Source organism: Westerdykella ornata (genome assembly GCF_010094085.1).
Source record: "Westerdykella ornata strain CBS 379.55 unplaced genomic scaffold EI97scaffold_10, whole genome shotgun sequence".
NCBI lineage: Eukaryota > Fungi > Ascomycota > Dothideomycetes > Pleosporales > Sporormiaceae > Westerdykella > Westerdykella ornata.
In genome coordinates this window covers 359,711-375,319 of record NW_022986860.1, presented here as the reverse complement: position 1 = coordinate 375,319, position 15,609 = coordinate 359,711, and the positions used below count along the sequence as shown (strand labels likewise).

General features: G+C 52.7%; 6 protein-coding genes across 6 annotated transcripts; 4 read left to right on the top strand and 2 right to left on the bottom strand.

The window, feature by feature from the left end:
* Positions 1-93: 93 nt before the first annotated feature.
* Positions 94-1,082, bottom strand: EI97DRAFT_433291 (CoaE-domain-containing protein). The gene has a single exon (XM_033798358.1). The coding sequence runs from the start codon at positions 1,006-1,008 to the stop codon at positions 208-210; it is 801 nt and encodes a 266-aa protein (XP_033653998.1). The 5' UTR covers positions 1,009-1,082; the 3' UTR covers positions 94-207.
* A 139-nt stretch (positions 1,083-1,221) lies between these two features.
* Positions 1,222-2,419, bottom strand: EI97DRAFT_418378 (cleavage and polyadenylation specificity factor, 25 kDa subunit). The gene is made up of 4 exons (XM_033796951.1): positions 2,342-2,419; positions 2,039-2,290; positions 1,743-1,990; positions 1,222-1,689 (listed from the first exon to the last, which is right to left on the bottom strand). The coding sequence occupies exons 1-4, from the start codon at positions 2,380-2,382 to the stop codon at positions 1,409-1,411; spliced, it is 822 nt and encodes a 273-aa protein (XP_033653997.1). The 5' UTR covers positions 2,383-2,419; the 3' UTR covers positions 1,222-1,408.
* A 150-nt stretch (positions 2,420-2,569) lies between these two features.
* EI97DRAFT_458388 (NAD(P)-binding protein) lies at positions 2,570-3,728 on the top strand (the record flags this gene model as incomplete). The annotated part of the gene is made up of 5 exons (XM_033800905.1): positions 2,570-2,600; positions 2,647-2,800; positions 2,847-2,866; positions 2,919-3,648; positions 3,698-3,728. 5 exons carry the CDS (start codon positions 2,570-2,572, stop codon positions 3,726-3,728), a joined length of 966 nt encoding a protein of 321 aa, XP_033653996.1.
* A 593-nt stretch (positions 3,729-4,321) lies between these two features.
* EI97DRAFT_377434 (uncharacterized protein) lies at positions 4,322-8,406 on the top strand (the record flags this gene model as incomplete). The annotated part of the gene is given in 4 exon segments (XM_033795609.1): positions 4,322-4,803; positions 4,905-6,278; positions 6,291-6,512; positions 6,555-8,406. The coding sequence occupies 4 exon segments, from the start codon at positions 4,322-4,324 to the stop codon at positions 8,404-8,406; spliced, it is 3,930 nt and encodes a 1,309-aa protein (XP_033653995.1).
* A 2,878-nt stretch (positions 8,407-11,284) lies between these two features.
* On the top strand, positions 11,285-12,406 carry EI97DRAFT_357446 (uncharacterized protein; the record flags this gene model as incomplete). Its single annotated transcript, XM_033794916.1, has 1 exon — positions 11,285-12,406. A coding segment is annotated over one exon (1,122 nt), but the record flags the coding sequence as incomplete, so codon positions are not given.
* A 558-nt stretch (positions 12,407-12,964) lies between these two features.
* Positions 12,965-15,605, top strand: EI97DRAFT_433283 (Metallo-dependent phosphatase). Its single transcript, XM_033798357.1, has 7 exons — positions 12,965-13,491; positions 13,588-13,919; positions 13,971-14,228; positions 14,282-14,642; positions 14,688-14,765; positions 14,813-15,284; positions 15,338-15,605. The coding sequence occupies exons 1-7, from the start codon at positions 13,338-13,340 to the stop codon at positions 15,369-15,371; spliced, it is 1,689 nt and encodes a 562-aa protein (XP_033653993.1). The 5' UTR covers positions 12,965-13,337; the 3' UTR covers positions 15,372-15,605.
* The last annotated feature ends 4 nt before the right edge of the window (positions 15,606-15,609 follow it).

Below are 15,609 nucleotides of genomic sequence, written 5' to 3'. Positions count from 1 at the left end.
TATGGCGTCAGGTGGCCGTTGTGGTGAATGAATCCCCATCGCACAGATTGTCGGCGGTGAACAATCGGCTTCGCAATCAACCCAAGCATCAAATTGGCAACCAACGAGCAATTCAGATACGAACAAGCAAGGATAAGACGGATATGAGGAAACTGAATAATTGGGGTGTCTTAATGTACTTGCCTTCCTTTCCCGCCCACATCTTCCTCACAACTTCGCCTTCTCCTTCCTCTTCTCCTCCTCCCAACTCTCCTGCACCTTCTTCATCTTATACCAGCTCACCAACCCGGCCATCGCCGCCAGCGGTGGACACACCCACAGTAAAAAACTCCACCACCCGGGACTCCTCCGCCTGATATCCTCCATCACCCGCTGCAGATTTCTCTCCAAGTCCTCCCTATCCCCATCATTCCACACGACAACTCCCCTCCCCTCACCCCGCCGCTCGCACCGCTTCGCCTTCTCCCTGATATCCCCCTGACTAAGGACGCGATTCCGCGCATCCTCCTCGGTGAGATGCGGATCCCGTGCTCGCAACCGCTGAATCTGGATCGCCGGATCCGACACCCCGACCACGAGAATCGTTCCGCAGTATCGCTCCCACCCGCTTTCAAACAGCAGCGGCACATCCAGAACGACGGCCCAGTGGCCCTTCAGATATGCCCAGATCATCTGTCTGTACATCTCTTTCCGCACGGCGGGGTGCACAATCCCATTGAGGACCTTCCTGTCTCGTTCGCGTTCCTCGCCCTGCCCAAAGACTCTCCTGCCCAGCGCCGGACGATTCAGTGGTCGGCCCTTGGGCCCCGCTTCCGGGAGGAGGAGGTCCGGCGTCGTGGGCGCGAAGTACCGGACTATGGCATTGTATCCGGCGGTGCCTGGCTCGACGACTTGGCGGGCAATGAGGTCGGCGTCAATGATGGGGAGCGAGTAGGGCGCTTTGGAGAGGATGGAGGAGACGGTGGACTTTCCCGTGGCTATGGAGCCGGTTAGGCCGAGGAGGAGCATGGTGGCTGGTTATTTGAGCGAGTGAATGGTCACATTGTGAGGAATGGAAACAGGGACGTAGAGCCCTGGAGGTGATGGTGGTGGGTGGGACGGCGGGGACCCTGGACGGGCAAGAGTTACCTCGGGTGGGCCAGGAGCTTGGGCCACTCGGACGATACTGTTAATCGTCAATTCACGTTGTCGTTCAGATTACTGCCCAGGTGCATAATTTCTAAAAGTGATTAATATTCTGTTTGTTGCTTTTGCCTAGATTTGGAGAGGTAGCAGTACCCATACCCAGGGACGCAAGTCTTTTCTGCCGACACCGAGGGACCATAAGTCCGCTATCGAGGTTATCCAACCCACTTGAACTCCCAACGCCGAACGTTCATTCTTTCGAGACACCGGGTGCTGCCTTGTCTTATGAGGCAGTCTGTCCGCTCTGGGTATCTCCATTCTGTTCCATCTTCACGTCCTCCCCGCCAGCCAGCACCTTGGTCTGCACATGCGTGCCTGCTTCTAGAGGTCCACCACCTGGCGTTACAGCTGCGACCTGTCCATTCTCGTCGACAAACTCAAAGTTGTAGCGAGATAATAGGTGTGGGATCGCGGAAAGTTGGGGACCGTAACGCGCTGAGTTGTCGTAGAGTTCGAAGAGGGGGACGGCGAGTAGCTTCATGTTTTTGGGTACGCTGAGGACTTCTGTCTTGGTGTTAGGGTTCCCGTCGCCAATTTTGCAGGTCTGTTTCACATACTGCTCCTGGGTAATTGTATGAAGTACAGCTTCTTGCACTCCTTGGGTCTTGTGACGTGCGCCGGGATGAACGGGTACATGAACGTCTCGAAGTTCGGTCTCCACCACTGCGCAAGAGTATCGCCAATCTGCCACTCATCGTTTACGCCCTCGCCTGTGAACTGCGTACCGACGGGCGCGAGGCGCTCGTTCAGCCGTGCCTTGAAGCCTTCAATCTCGTCGTCCTCGGGGCGGAGGTAGTCGCCAGGTCTGGGCTTGTCAGTATCAGGTCCAAGAATTTCGACGTCCTAGACGTACAGTTTGAAGAAGGCGTTCGCTATCTGCAGCATCAAAATGTGAGGGTGGTTGTGCTCATGGCAAACGAGGATGCCTTCGCACGTTCGCCGCATGCCATGCTCTTGGTAGTGCTCTTCTAGTCGCTTTAACCGCGCAATCACTGAGGGATCCTCCTCTGGCTGGCCATCCTTAGTCCCAAATGTGTAGTTGCTGAGCGGGTATAGGCGTATTGTTTTCGGTTGGTTTGCGTTGAAGTCCTTGGGGATGATGGGCCTGCGGACTGTTAGAGCGCATATATGACGCATATGGGAAGGAATCGCATACTGGTACGAGCTTTGGGACGCCTGGGTTGTGATAGTAGACATTGTGGCGTGGAGGTGGTACGGGGGAAAAAGACGTTTGGATGTTCTGTAACTCAGGGAAGCTTAGAGAGCCTCACTGCGGTGACAAGGGTGCGTGCGCACGTGCCCTCAACACCATCCACATCTCCGTATGGTTCACCCCTCCATGTCCTCTGCTTGATCCGCACTGCTGAGCTCGATTTGTTCGATCATGGCCAACAAGTCGGTTCTAGTCACTGGAGGTATAAATGCCCTCAAAAAATATACTCACGGCTAATCTTTGTGAAGCCAGCGGGTTGCTCGGCCGCGAAATTCTTCGGACGTTCCACTATGATTTGTGGAAAGCCGTAGGGACCGGCCTGAACCGGATCAATCCGCCTGAGATCATCAAACTCGACATACAGGATTCAAATGAGATTGCACGTTGTCTTGACCAAGTCAAGTAAGCTTTAATGAGTTTTATGCCTTTGAGGTACTGATTCCAGTAGGCCACATGCGATTGTCCATTGTGAGCTTAATTCACCGTTTTGAAAGAAAAGGCCATCACTAAAGCTGCTCAGGCGCAGCAAACCGCTTCCCGGACTCCTGCGAGGCCAACCCGGAAGCAGCGAGGAAGTTGAACGTAGAAGCTAGCCGAGCACTAGCGGAAGCTGCTATTGATAGGAATATCTTCCTCATCTATATATCCACTGACTATGTATTCCCTGGGAGGCCGGGCGATGCACCATACAAGGTCACAGATGCCACCAGACCTCCCAATATCTACGGCCAAACCAAGCTAGACGGCGAAAAAGCGGTGCTGGACGTAGCCAGGAAGCACGGAGTGAAGAACAAAATCGTCGTACTGCGTGTACCAGTGCTCTACGGAAAATGTGACGAGCCGTCTGAGAGCGCTGTAAACGTTCTACTATCACAGCTATGGGCCTCTCAAGAGATCAAAGACGGTGACAGAAAGATCAAAGTTGACAACTGGGCTCTGCGTTACCCGACAAACACGGCAGACGTAGGACGTGTGTGCCGCGATATATGCAAGCTGTACCTCGACGAAGCGAGTAGCGAGCGTCGATTGCCTGAGATTCTGCAGTTCAGCTCCGAGGATAAAATGACCAAGTGGGAAATCGTCAAAACCTTCAGCGAGATCATGGGTCTGCCACTTGATGGAATGGAGCCTACTAAACCGAACGAAAACCCTGCAGATGGCGTACAGCGGCCCTACGATTGTCATCTCGACACGACTGCTCTTAGGGACTTAGGTCTTAATGTTAGCACCACTGATTTCCTCGCATGGTGGTAAGTCCTCATATCCCCGAAGCATTATCGCTTTACTGAACCAACCCAGGAGGCGCGAAATTAGAGCTTTCCGTCATTGAATGATACCGAATACCCTAGGGTAGCTCTAAGATCTCCAAGCATCTACATTTGAAGCTGACAAGATGGTGCAGCTCGTCTACTGTGCCTGTGAGAATTTAAGAATTCTGAGTTCTCGAACTTGATTATGACGGAAACATCAGAATATCACGCAAGGGATGGGCAAGTAAAAATCAAACTGTTGGGATCTTAGACAACTTTTGAGCTGATCAGATTGCAATTGGTTCACTGGAGCGGCACAGTTAATCGCCCCGAAATCTGTTGTTATTCCTGTGCGCCTGGAACCTAGGTATCCCGTCCGCTTCTCATTGGTAGGGTAAAAGTTTGGCGATACTGGAACCGCGTCTATATGTTGGTCTTCAACATCTTTCCATATTGGGCTCTCCCTCGCTAAATGAGTGGTGGACGATTGTCCCTGCGGCACAGCCAGCGCTTAGTTGAGAACACGGATCGCCACAACAGGTATATGTATGACTTGAACCCCAAATGTAGGCGGAACTGTCTCATTTCAAATCTGATCCGACGTTAATTGTTTCATACTTCCTTTGCTTCTGTTATATCGCTGCGCGATTTCCTTGACAATTGCTGCGCATCTATGTTTGCCATTGACGGGAATCCCGAAAATCGCCCTTCAGCATCGTTACCAAAAGAAACAAAGTACAAGTCATTTCTGAGATTATTTGAACTGCGGCAAAATCGTACAAATATCTCCCGGTCGAGGACATGGAAGCCAAACGCTCTCCGGCCGTCTGTATTGATTTTTACGACACTCATCTGCTGGTCGTTAATAGCCATCCTTCAGGTACTCCTGGTCAAGAGTCGGCGCGATGGCGGAATACAATTCGCTCCCAGTATCAATGATCTTCCACTCTCGCGGACGTTCATGCATCAATACCTGCCGACAATTCTCGCGGTGCTACTCAGCATACTATGGAGTTGGATCGATTTGGAGACCAAGAGATTGGAGCCATATTACCAGATGAGTAGGAAGGATGGTGCCCTCGGAAAAGACTCACTGTTACTACATTATCCCTTCGACTTCATTCCGCTAGTCCCTGTGTCGGCTTTCAAGAATCGGTCAGTTCAAGCTTCCCCTTGCGTCCTATCATTCGGGATTTTTCTTGGGGTGTCTCAAAATACTACCTACATCGCTCATAAACTTATGCTGACTGCAACAGACATTGGAGCGTGTTCTGTGCATCCTTTGCAGTTGTTCTCGTCACCTGGGGGCTTGTACCCGTACAAGCCGGTATCTTTGCAGCCACGCAAGTCATCAAAACATATCCTACGCCCATAGCTGTCTCGGATAGCTATCTCCCGGCGGAAAGACAGCGATTTGAACTGACACAAGCCTACGCACAATCCGTTTACGCCATAGTCACACTCAACGAGACTCTGCCGCCTTTTATGACCACAGCCTACGCTTTGACACCTTTCAAACCGACAGATGCCGAGGAACGCGCGAAGGGTAACTTGACCGCTGTTACGACGCTATACAGCCTCGATATGGAGTGCCACGAATCCGTGCCATACATAGAAGGCCTGGATGTTACATATACCAGTAAAGATGGATGCAACACCATAGGGGGGGTAAAACCAAATGAGGTCTACGGGATGGATGTCTATGGAGAGGTTGATCTGAGCTTGCAGGGGAGGAGGAAATACACAATCAGATATGTTGGATACTGGAATGATGTTGGGATTGCCGACTACTCCCTGGACCAGACCTGCGACACAAAATACAACCACACGTTCTATGCCGGCATCATTCGAAACAAGGACCGTGCAAGCGATCCCGAAAACCATGGTGCCTCGGTGTTCTGCGAGGCTTCGTACTATCAACAAGAAGTGAACGCCACTGTCGACGCAAGCACGAAGAGTCCCCAACATATTGTTCCAATCGGACCGAAAATGCAACTTGCACCAGATGTTTTCAACACGACGCTTTTTGAATCTCAACTCAACGCTGGAGCAGGCATCGTGGAAACCAGAGGAGCGTTGCCGATTGCATCTTTGCCATCCTACGCGGGAAGGCTGGCAGACAGGAACATTTCCCTCTTGAGCGCACCGGTTCCCGGGTCACTGGAGGTGCATGCGGTTGCCGCGTTGGCCGTCTTGAGTGGAGGCCGACCTGTTGAAGACTATTTGGATGCTAAAGTTCTAGGAGAATCGTACCAGACGGCTTATCGACTGCTCTTCAGCCGCGCGATGGTCGAAGTCTTGAACCAGAACTTCACTTCGGTCAAACAAGTCATGGGTGAACACAAAATGCAAACACAGGCAGTAATTCTTGTGCCGGCTTTCACCTATATTGTGGTAGGACTTTTAGGTGCATTGTCAATTGCCAGCCTGGGATTATTGTACTTCTCCGTCGGGAGGAGTGTGTGTTTGCGTTCAGATCCAAGCACAATCGCGAGTGTCATGGCTCTTACTGCCGATGAAGAGCCAATCCTTACCCAGTTCGAGCGGCTTGATACACGGCCGATGAAGGCTATTCAAGATGCTGTCAGTAATAGACGTTACATGCTCGTCGACAACGACGTTCGGGCAGGGTGAGACTCAAGGACGCATGATTCTTCGTCAGCGCTGACAACCCACCTCAGTATCATCGAATCGGATAGGGATACGCATATTGAGGAGCCACCTACATCAGACATGGAAGAAGTCGCAAAGCCAGTAAGACCCGTAGAATTCCGCTCGTTCGTTGCGGTGCCTTTTGTTACGTTGCATCTTGGTCTAGCCGTCACACTTACCGTACTCTTCATCAAGGGGCGCATCAACGGTAAGTTCACTGGTGCTCTCTTCAAGGACTCCCGAAACGACTAGAGTTTCTCAATCACTGGCGCCTGGAGGTATCTTACTGAGCTGATCATCTACACGCTAGGCTTCCCCCTCCCCTCGACGAATAAGATTGTGCAGAATATTGTCCAGAAGTACATTCCCACCGCAACAGCTACTCTGATCGAACCAATGTGGATCCTTATCAATCGCCTCCTTTGCCTGCTTCAGCAACTCGAAGAGCTCCGCAGCGGACACGCTGTTGCCAAGCGGTCCATTGACCTCGACTACGCCTCGCTACCTCCACAACTCGTCATATTCAAAGCCCTCCGCTCCAGGCACTTCCTCCTGGCATCTGTATGCTCCATGGCGCTTCTCGCAAATGTCCTCTCAGTCGCCTTTGCAGACCTGTTCAGGCAGAATCCCGTTAACATCACAACAGCTTCGCAGTTCCAGATACCATTCGAATCGAAATTCGTCTATGTAAACGGCACCATGGGTCCACCGTACCGCTCGAGACTCGCCAGAGGTGAATCCATAGGGGAAGCTTCCGGAGCCTGGAGTGGCGGAAAAGGAGACGATCAGTTCCTGATCGCGAGATCAAACATCACAGGAGGAACCCCCCTCCCGCCTTGGACAGACGAAAAGATGGTGTATATGCCCTTCATCACGGGCAACGATAGTATCAGTTTGTACAGCGCTAGGACGACAGCTTTCGGTTCTACACTAGAGTGCAAACCATTGGTCGCCGGAGTCAACTGGACTGCAACATTGTATCCCTCCCCGCAGGATCCCAATGATCTTCTCATGAACTTCAGCACGATCGTGACGACAGCTTCAGGAGATCAAGTGCGTTGTGCAGACCAACACACCATCCGCCGGGGTCTGGTGGATTATCAGAACCGGCAGGCTGGTTATCTTTGTCAGGAAGGCCCCATCGCAGCGGAATTTACGTCCTTCTTGTTTGCAGAGAGAGATAATGCTACGAAGGCGGAGGAGGATGCTTGTGCTGGCGCACTTGCATTCGGCTGGACGAGAAATGCTACGGGGACCTGCGGACCGCTGGTAGAGAGGACGCTGAATGATGGTGACACGCTCTTCATTCAGTGCACTCCAAAGGTGCTGGTGGGAGAGGCAACGGTACTGGTAGATGCACAGGGGCGCCTGCAGCGGCCGGCTTCAGACATCAAGGTGCTTGAGGGCATGTCACCGAAAGAGCTGGCAACGTACTTCAGCAACGATCCGCTGGAACTCATCAAACAGTCCAAGAAATTCCTGTTCGACGCCGGCGCCATGTGGCACAACGACAAGTTCGCGAGCCATTTCATCAACTATTTCATCCGCGCAAGGAACGGATCCCGCGTTCTAGATCCACAGTTGCCGCCTCCGACGTTCACAGATGTGGAGGAGCCGATGGAGAGTGTGTACTCCTACCTATTTTCTATTTGGCTCGGGTCGAACAAGGAGAAGCTTTTTGTTCCTTACGACAAAGCCGCCGCTCCCTCACTGTCAGGATCCACAATCACGACGAGGGAGCGCCTATTCCTATCAACCACCATGTCCGCGATAGCACTTGGCATCCTCTGCTTATACGCCCTTGTTTCCGTGTTGGTATACCTTCGGCGTCCAGGACAATACCTGGCGAGACTGCCGACCTGCATCGCTTCCATTATTGCACTCTTCGCCGCGAGTGAAGCAGTGCGCGATTTCCAGGGTACGTCGCGGTATGGAAAGAAGGAGAGGGCGAGATACCTGGAAGGCCTGGGGCTGCACTACGGGTATGGAGGTTTCATCGGGAGGGATGGCAGAGTGCATGTTGGTATTGAGAAGAGTTCGCATTTGGCTACAAGGCGGACGACAACCTGGTGGGAGAAGGCATTGAATAATTATCGGAAGCGCTGAAGAGACGTGGAATTGAAGGTCGCGCAGGAGCAATTGGTTGACCAGCGCCATGTGAAATGAACCATTTCAGTCTTGGATGCTGTATGTTCCCCCGGCCAGCCGCGCAGGGTCACCCTCTTGTTCATCGCATCCCTACGGACGGCAGGTGACATCGACATCCAACTCCGTCAGGGGCAATCTCCGAGGGAATGACGGCGGAAAAGTTTGTTTGCAGTTGGCCTTAAAACAAAGGAATCGCCGATGGCTTTCACGCATGAAGAACATTTACAGGGGCTCATTTCACGTTACGAAGGTATATGTGTTCTAACCTTCATTCTGGCTTATGGCTTCGCTCATCTTGGTCAAAGGGTGGCAATGCGGATGTTCATGCGATGGAGAAAGGGGCGACGGTCTGGGCGAGATGTTTTGAATCCACACGAGGAAAGAAGAGCTGTACTGTGTACTGAGCGGAATGGCCAACAGGTCTGACCATGAACGACAAATAGATAAACATTGGCTTTTGTGCTCGATTGGGCATGCTTGAAGTCTTGAAATCCTGGTACCCGGCGTTCACCCATTGCTAGATGTATCTACTTGTGCCGTCCCCTGACATATGCAGATTCTTACTGCTCGCAGAGTTGGCTCAGTCGTGCCATCAACATATGTCGTTCGCAGTGGCGAGTTAGAGAAGTAAATGTACATCTGAATGATTGTACGTGACTGGACAAGGCAGTAGTCGCGCCACAGGGAAGGTGGATTACTAGTTTGGGAAACTCAATTCAAGACAAGCACTGCCTACGGAGATGGGGAAGCGTTTGGGAATGGAAACCGAGCTGGAAAAGGAGAGATGCCTGGTCTCGCGGGTACGAAGTGTAAAATGATGATGATAATGGGGACTAGCAGGATGTTACGTGACCCGGGAATGAAGGACCCCTGTTTCGGAGATGGAGGGATTGGGCCAGGGTGCTCGGTCTTCTTCAACCTCTCGCAGGATGCAAAGCGGACGGACTCCGAGTTGAAAGCAAGTTTTATGCTCCATAATCTAGGTAATCGCAATAATGTGTGCTGCGAAGCACAGTAACCATCGCGGGAGCAGGTACACACATTTCGAGTCGTCTTCGCCAATCCTCGACGGCAGACACGTTGAGGTGGAGGAAGGTTCCAGCGAGCTGTTTCAGACCCATCGACGTGGTTAAGCTTGAGTGCTGCGCCGCGTGGCGGCATAGCCGGCCACGAGACTGCCGAGCGAAGGAAGTGAGAACTACAATAATTTGCGTCCATATTGCCCTCCAGATTTGGAGCACAACGCACTCCGTATGGTACGGTAGTACAGAGTAATCAGTACTCCGTACTCCGTGCGAGGGAATCTATTGTAGGAAGGTCAGCGAACGGATAAAGGGGAGCCTAGAAATAGAGGGTGGGTTGTGTGCGAAACAGGGCCTCAGTCAACTTCTTTTGGAGTGCTGCATGCGTCCGTTGGCTATGGTTTGCGTCACATGCAGAGTGTCACAAGCGGCTTTAGGCGGGTTGAATAATAATGGTGTTGGAAGCTGAAGCGTTGCAAGTCCTCTGGGTCACAACAACTCGCAGCGGCTCGATGCTGTAGCACGCAAGCAAAGTCGTGCAGGCGCGCTGTCCCAACGATTCCACAGGCAGCTGAGGCCCGATGGGCGCACATTGAGCGCTGAAGCGTGAGCGAATCGGAGAGGGGATGTGAGGGGGATGCCAGAGGAGCCAGCCGTGGAAACCTGAAGCGGTCGGGCGGAGACGAGGCGGAGGTGCCGTGTTTCAGAATGAGAGGGATGAAAAGACGTCGTGGTGATCCCAGGCGAGGCTAAATTAGAGTTATCGATAGGGGGAAGGCATGCAGGGGTAATTCCACGTCGACGTTTGCGTAATCCCTGCTAGCGCAACTCCCCTTAGCGAGTCCCTGGCGACCGCAACGTTGGCCAGCCATCGTGAGTTGATCCTCCGGTGTTTCAAACAATCCGCTACTCTCCTCCCCACGCTCTCTCCACAGTCTCTCTATCCACAGCGAATCGAGGCCTCGATGTGCCTGCCCAGCCTGACAAGCCACGCTGGTCCTGTGCTCTGAAGCCCAGTCCTTGCTAAACCCCCTCGTCATGTCCATTCCGTGTCTGGGTCCGTTGTTTGATCCTCTCGGACTTCCCGCAGCATCATGCCCACCTCCCGACCAGTCACCTCACTCAATCTGCCATGATTCCTTGTGACACCACTTGGGATATCCGCCGGGGCGCGGCTGCCCGTGTAGGTTATTTCGCGAAGGCCTGGAGCTTGTGTGCGTTTGCCCCTGGACTACTAGCCTCTTGATGATATAAAGCAATGCGTTCCCCCTTCTTTCGCTTCCCATCTTCAACTCGTCGCCGTGTTCCATTCTTCCTTGTCTACTTTTGCATTTGTCCTCTTGCCTGTGGCAGAGCATTTCGTCTTCGGACATTACTCTCCTTAACATTTGTGATCCATCGTTGAAGCGTCGACGGTTGGCTACCGGACTGCGTCCTTTCACTCGACTACCACTGCATCCGTCCCTCCAAGTAAGTTACAAATCCGACTTTTTCTCTTGGCGTCCCGCTGGTCACCGTTTGCTGTTCCCTTCCTGGTCTTCACATCGTCTTTCTGTGCCAGTCCGTTACTGTGGACTACACATTCCTTTCTCGAGAGCTTTCCACGCCGTACACAAAGAACCAGTCGAATTTCTCCATTGTCCCCACAGTCTGACAGTTTCATCAGTTGCATCACTTCAACCCAGAGCAAACCGTTCGAATCCTCCAACAGCCTCTCGACCTTCAGCACTATCGCATAGCTGGTCTACGCGACATCGCACCACTCGACCCATTTCTTCAATCGATTCAAAACCGGCACCATGAAGTTCTCTTCGTCGATTCTGGCCTTTGCTGCCAGCGCTTCTGCCCATATGGTCATGGAGTATCCTAAGCCATATGGACATCCCAACAACTCGCCACTTGACAACAGTGGCGCAGACTTTCCTTGCAAGGCCACTGGACCCGAATCGTATAGCGTCACCGAGATGAACGTGTGGAATGCAGGAGAGAGCCGTGAGGTCGAATTCAAAGGCGGCGCAACTCACGGTGGTGGAAGCTGTCAATTCTCACTGACGCCTGGTACCGCCCCAACGAAAGAGAGCCAATGGAAGGTCATTCACACTGTCCATGGTGGATGCCCGGCGAATACCAAAGGCAACCTTAGCGGCAGTCCCGACAATAAGGACGGCCTAGCCAAGATCGCAGTCACTCTCCCGTCCGACCTCCCGCCTGGAGAGTATACCTTCGCGTGGACCTGGTTCAATAAAGTCGGCAACCGAGAGATGTACATGAACTGCGCACCCATCCAGGTTGGCGGCGGTGGTGGCAAGGTTGGTACCGCTGACGTCTCTGCGGTTTTGGGCAGCCTCCCGGATATGTTTGTGGCCAACATTCCCCGCGAACAATGCCACACCTCAGAGTCCGTCGACTTCCAGTTCCCCGACCCCGGTCAGAGCGTTGAGCAAGCTCCGAATGCCGAGCTGGGCTCCCAGCTTACTGGACCTGGGTGTGCCGCCATGACCAAACTGGGAGCTGGCAATGGCCAGCTTGGAACCCCTTCGCAACCCACTGGCTCTCCTGCCCCTCCCGCCGAATCCAAGGCCCCCACAGTCACCGCTGCTCCGTCTCCCACCGCGAACAATCCTGGTGGTATCTTCGCACCCGGCGCCTCTTCAGCCCTTCCCACCGAGAAGCCTGCTCCGACCGCAGTCCCCCCTCCTCCCGCGCCATCATCATCTCCTGCTCCCCCTGCGCTCTCCCCTCCGGCGAACAACACCCCTCCCGCTTCGGGCGATGCTGTGCCTTGCAATACCGATGGCGCTATTGTGTGCATTGGCAACAACCAGTTCGGTCTTTGCAACTTCGGCTTCGCCATCCCCCAGAGCCTGGCCGCTGGCACCGTCTGCTCAAATGGAGTCATCTCTGCAGCCGCCCAACGCCGTTCGATTCGCTTCCCTCGAGCGCACTTGGAGCGGGCACACCTGCATCGCCGCCATGACTCCGTGTTGTGATCGCTATGGAAGGCACCCTCTCCCTTTGCTCTACTGGCGCCAACAAAGTCAGTAAAAGTGAGCTTATGTACATACATTGGAGGATGCTGTGTCCCTTGACACCCCCTCCTTCCTTTCTGCCGTGATTCCCCTGCATTTTCGCATTTACCATTTCAAGGTCCTTGTCACTTGGAGTGACCTCAATTGGCTCTGTACTTATACTTTTTTTTCCTTATCTACTCTTTCGTTCGTGTCTAAGCTCGATATGGTTCAAGCTCAGCATGCCTTCTTTTCGCATAAAAGTTAGCATCGGGCGATATTCTTTTCCGCATCGACTGGTGTCATGTAGCAAGAAATGAACAAATGCCTCGGATAAGACAGTCCCATTCTGCAAGTGAAGGCTTGTTTCTCGACCCTCTATGATCTAGTTGAACCCATGTATACTCAGCCATCTTCCGATAACGCCGGGAAACTCTGTGTGCCCACGACTTGCAGCTTTTAACCTGCCCGGCTATCACCTTTTTGTTCGAATATTCAAGGGGATGGTTGCGGATATTTCCTGATGTGGAGCTTAGTCAGCTCTTCCCCTTCCCCTCGAGCTCGACCGCGCCCAGCCCAGGGCCCAGGTCCCACAGCTTCGAGCAAACAGCGCAGCCGCAGATGCAACCCACCCAGGCACACGACGACGACACCACCCGCAACACTTTATTGACAGTTCTCTCCTTCGCGCCAGCTATTAGTTCGCCCTAACGCACCTTGCATTGCTGCTTCGGCGCTCGTCCCGCCCACCACCACCAGGGTCTCTGTTACCCTCCCCGCCTCACCCCTCGTTGCCTTTCCCATTTTCGCCACTCCCCTTCACAATCAACATACGCAAGCTTCACAAAGGCAGCTCATCATGGAGAACAACCAGCAGGGTTTTGACCAGTCTGCGTATTTGGACAATGCTATCCGTGCCGTGAAGGATAAGAAGCCGCTTCCGGAGATCGACTTCACTTTACATACAATGGAAGATGGCACACAAGTCAGCACTTTAGAGCGCGTATGCAAAGGTACGGTGGATTTCTGCCACACACGTCTTCTCATCGCGTTTCACGCGCAGTACCCCGCTTCTTGGGTGCAGATACAACTAACACAGTGCTCGTTAGATGTCCAGGCTCCTGCCTTCCACCCGCCCACGCAAGAACAGTTTCTGTCGCCCCAAGACCGCACGAAACCAAATCTTCAATTTCTCAAGCAGCACTTCTATCGCGAGGGTCGCCTGACAGAGGACCAGGCGCTGTGGATCATAAGGAAAGGCACCGAGATTCTCAAGTCCGAGCCTAATTTGTTGGAGATGGATGCCCCCATTACCGTATGCGGCGATGTTCACGGACAGTACTACGACCTGATGAAGTTGTTCGAAGTCGGTGGAGATCCGGCCGAGACACGCTATCTGTTTCTGGGCGACTATGTCGATCGAGGGTATTTCAGCATTGAGGTGAGGAAGCACTGGCGTGATGTGGATTGAAACCCAGGCTGACATGCAAAGTGCGTCCTGTACCTCTGGTCACTGAAGATCTGGTATCCCAATACTCTTTGGTTGCTGAGAGGGAACCACGAGTGTCGGCACTTGACTGATTACTTCACCTTCAAGCTCGAGTGCAAGCACAAGTACTCAGAGGCCGTGTACGAGGCTTGCATGGAGTCCTTCTGCGCACTTCCCTTGGCCGCCGTCATGAACAAGCAATTCTTGTGTATACATGGCGGACTCAGCCCGGAACTGCATACTTTGGAAGACCTCAAGAGTGTAAAGCCGCACCTTGTCCCCCAATGTTGGCGGTGTACTGACATTTCCACCAGATTGATCGTTTCAGGGAACCTCCTACTCACGGATTGATGTGCGATATCCTATGGGCTGATCCACTTGAGGAGTTCGGGCAAGAGAAAACAAACGACTTCTTCGTACACAATCACGTCCGTGGATGCTCGTACTTCTTCTCGTACCCTGCGGCATGTGCCTTCCTCGAAAAGAACAACCTGCTTTCCATCATTCGTGCACATGAAGCCCAGGATGCAGGCTATCGCATGTACAGGAAAACTCGGACGACCGGTTTTCCAAGCGTCATGACCATCTTCAGTGCGCCGAACTACTTGGACGTATACAACAACAAGGCAGCCGTGTTGAAATATGAGAACAATGTGATGAATATCCGGCAATTCAGTAAGTCAATTGATCGATAACTCAGCTTTGCGCTAACCGACCTAGATTGTACTCCGCACCCCTACTGGCTCCCCAATTTCATGGACGTTTTCACGTGGTCTCTTCCTTTTGTGGGTGAAAAAAGTAAGATCCCTTTCCGACTGACAAAGTACATATCCTTACAGCTATAGTCACCGACATGCTCATCGCAATACTCAATACTTGTTCCAAGGAGGAGCTCGAAGAAGAGACCCCGAGCTCACTGTCTTCTGATGCGGCTTCTCCACCCCTACCAGAGAATATGGACCCGAATTCAACAGAGTTCAAGAGGCGTGCAATCAAGAACAAGATTCTTGCCATTGGCAGGCTCTCCCGCGTATTCCAAGTTTTGCGCGAAGAATCAGAGCGTGTAACTGAGTTGAAGACTGCTTCTGGAGGTCGGCTCCCAGCAGGAACTCTGATGCTCGGTGCAGAGGGCATCAAGCAGGCCATTCATAGCTTTGAAGACGCTCGGAAAGTCGACTTACAGAATGAGAGACTGCCACCAAGCCAAGAGGAGGTTCGGAGGTCTCAGGAATTGAGTCGAGAGCAGGCTCTCGAAAAGGCCACCAAAGAGGCCGAAAATGATCCAGGCCTTCAGACTGTGGCCAGAAGGATCAGCATGTGAGTGCTCTTTACGTGGATGCAATAGTGATCTGGTCTGACGCGAAAATCAGGTCCTCCGGCTCGGGACGCGGCAGGAAAGGCTGATAGGATCACGAAATATATGCCTCTGCTTGATGATGGGAACGAGTTCCTGTTTCCTTTGGATCGGCAGCTTCAGCACGTATACCCGACTCGGAGGATTTATTAACGTGTGTTTATGCTCGAGGTCAGGACTTAGAGTATACATACAATAAACGATAATGATGGCGGGTTGGAGACTTCCTTTAGGCAGCTTTGCACAAATTTTACATTTACTTGAGTCGTAGAATCCGATTCCTGGCAT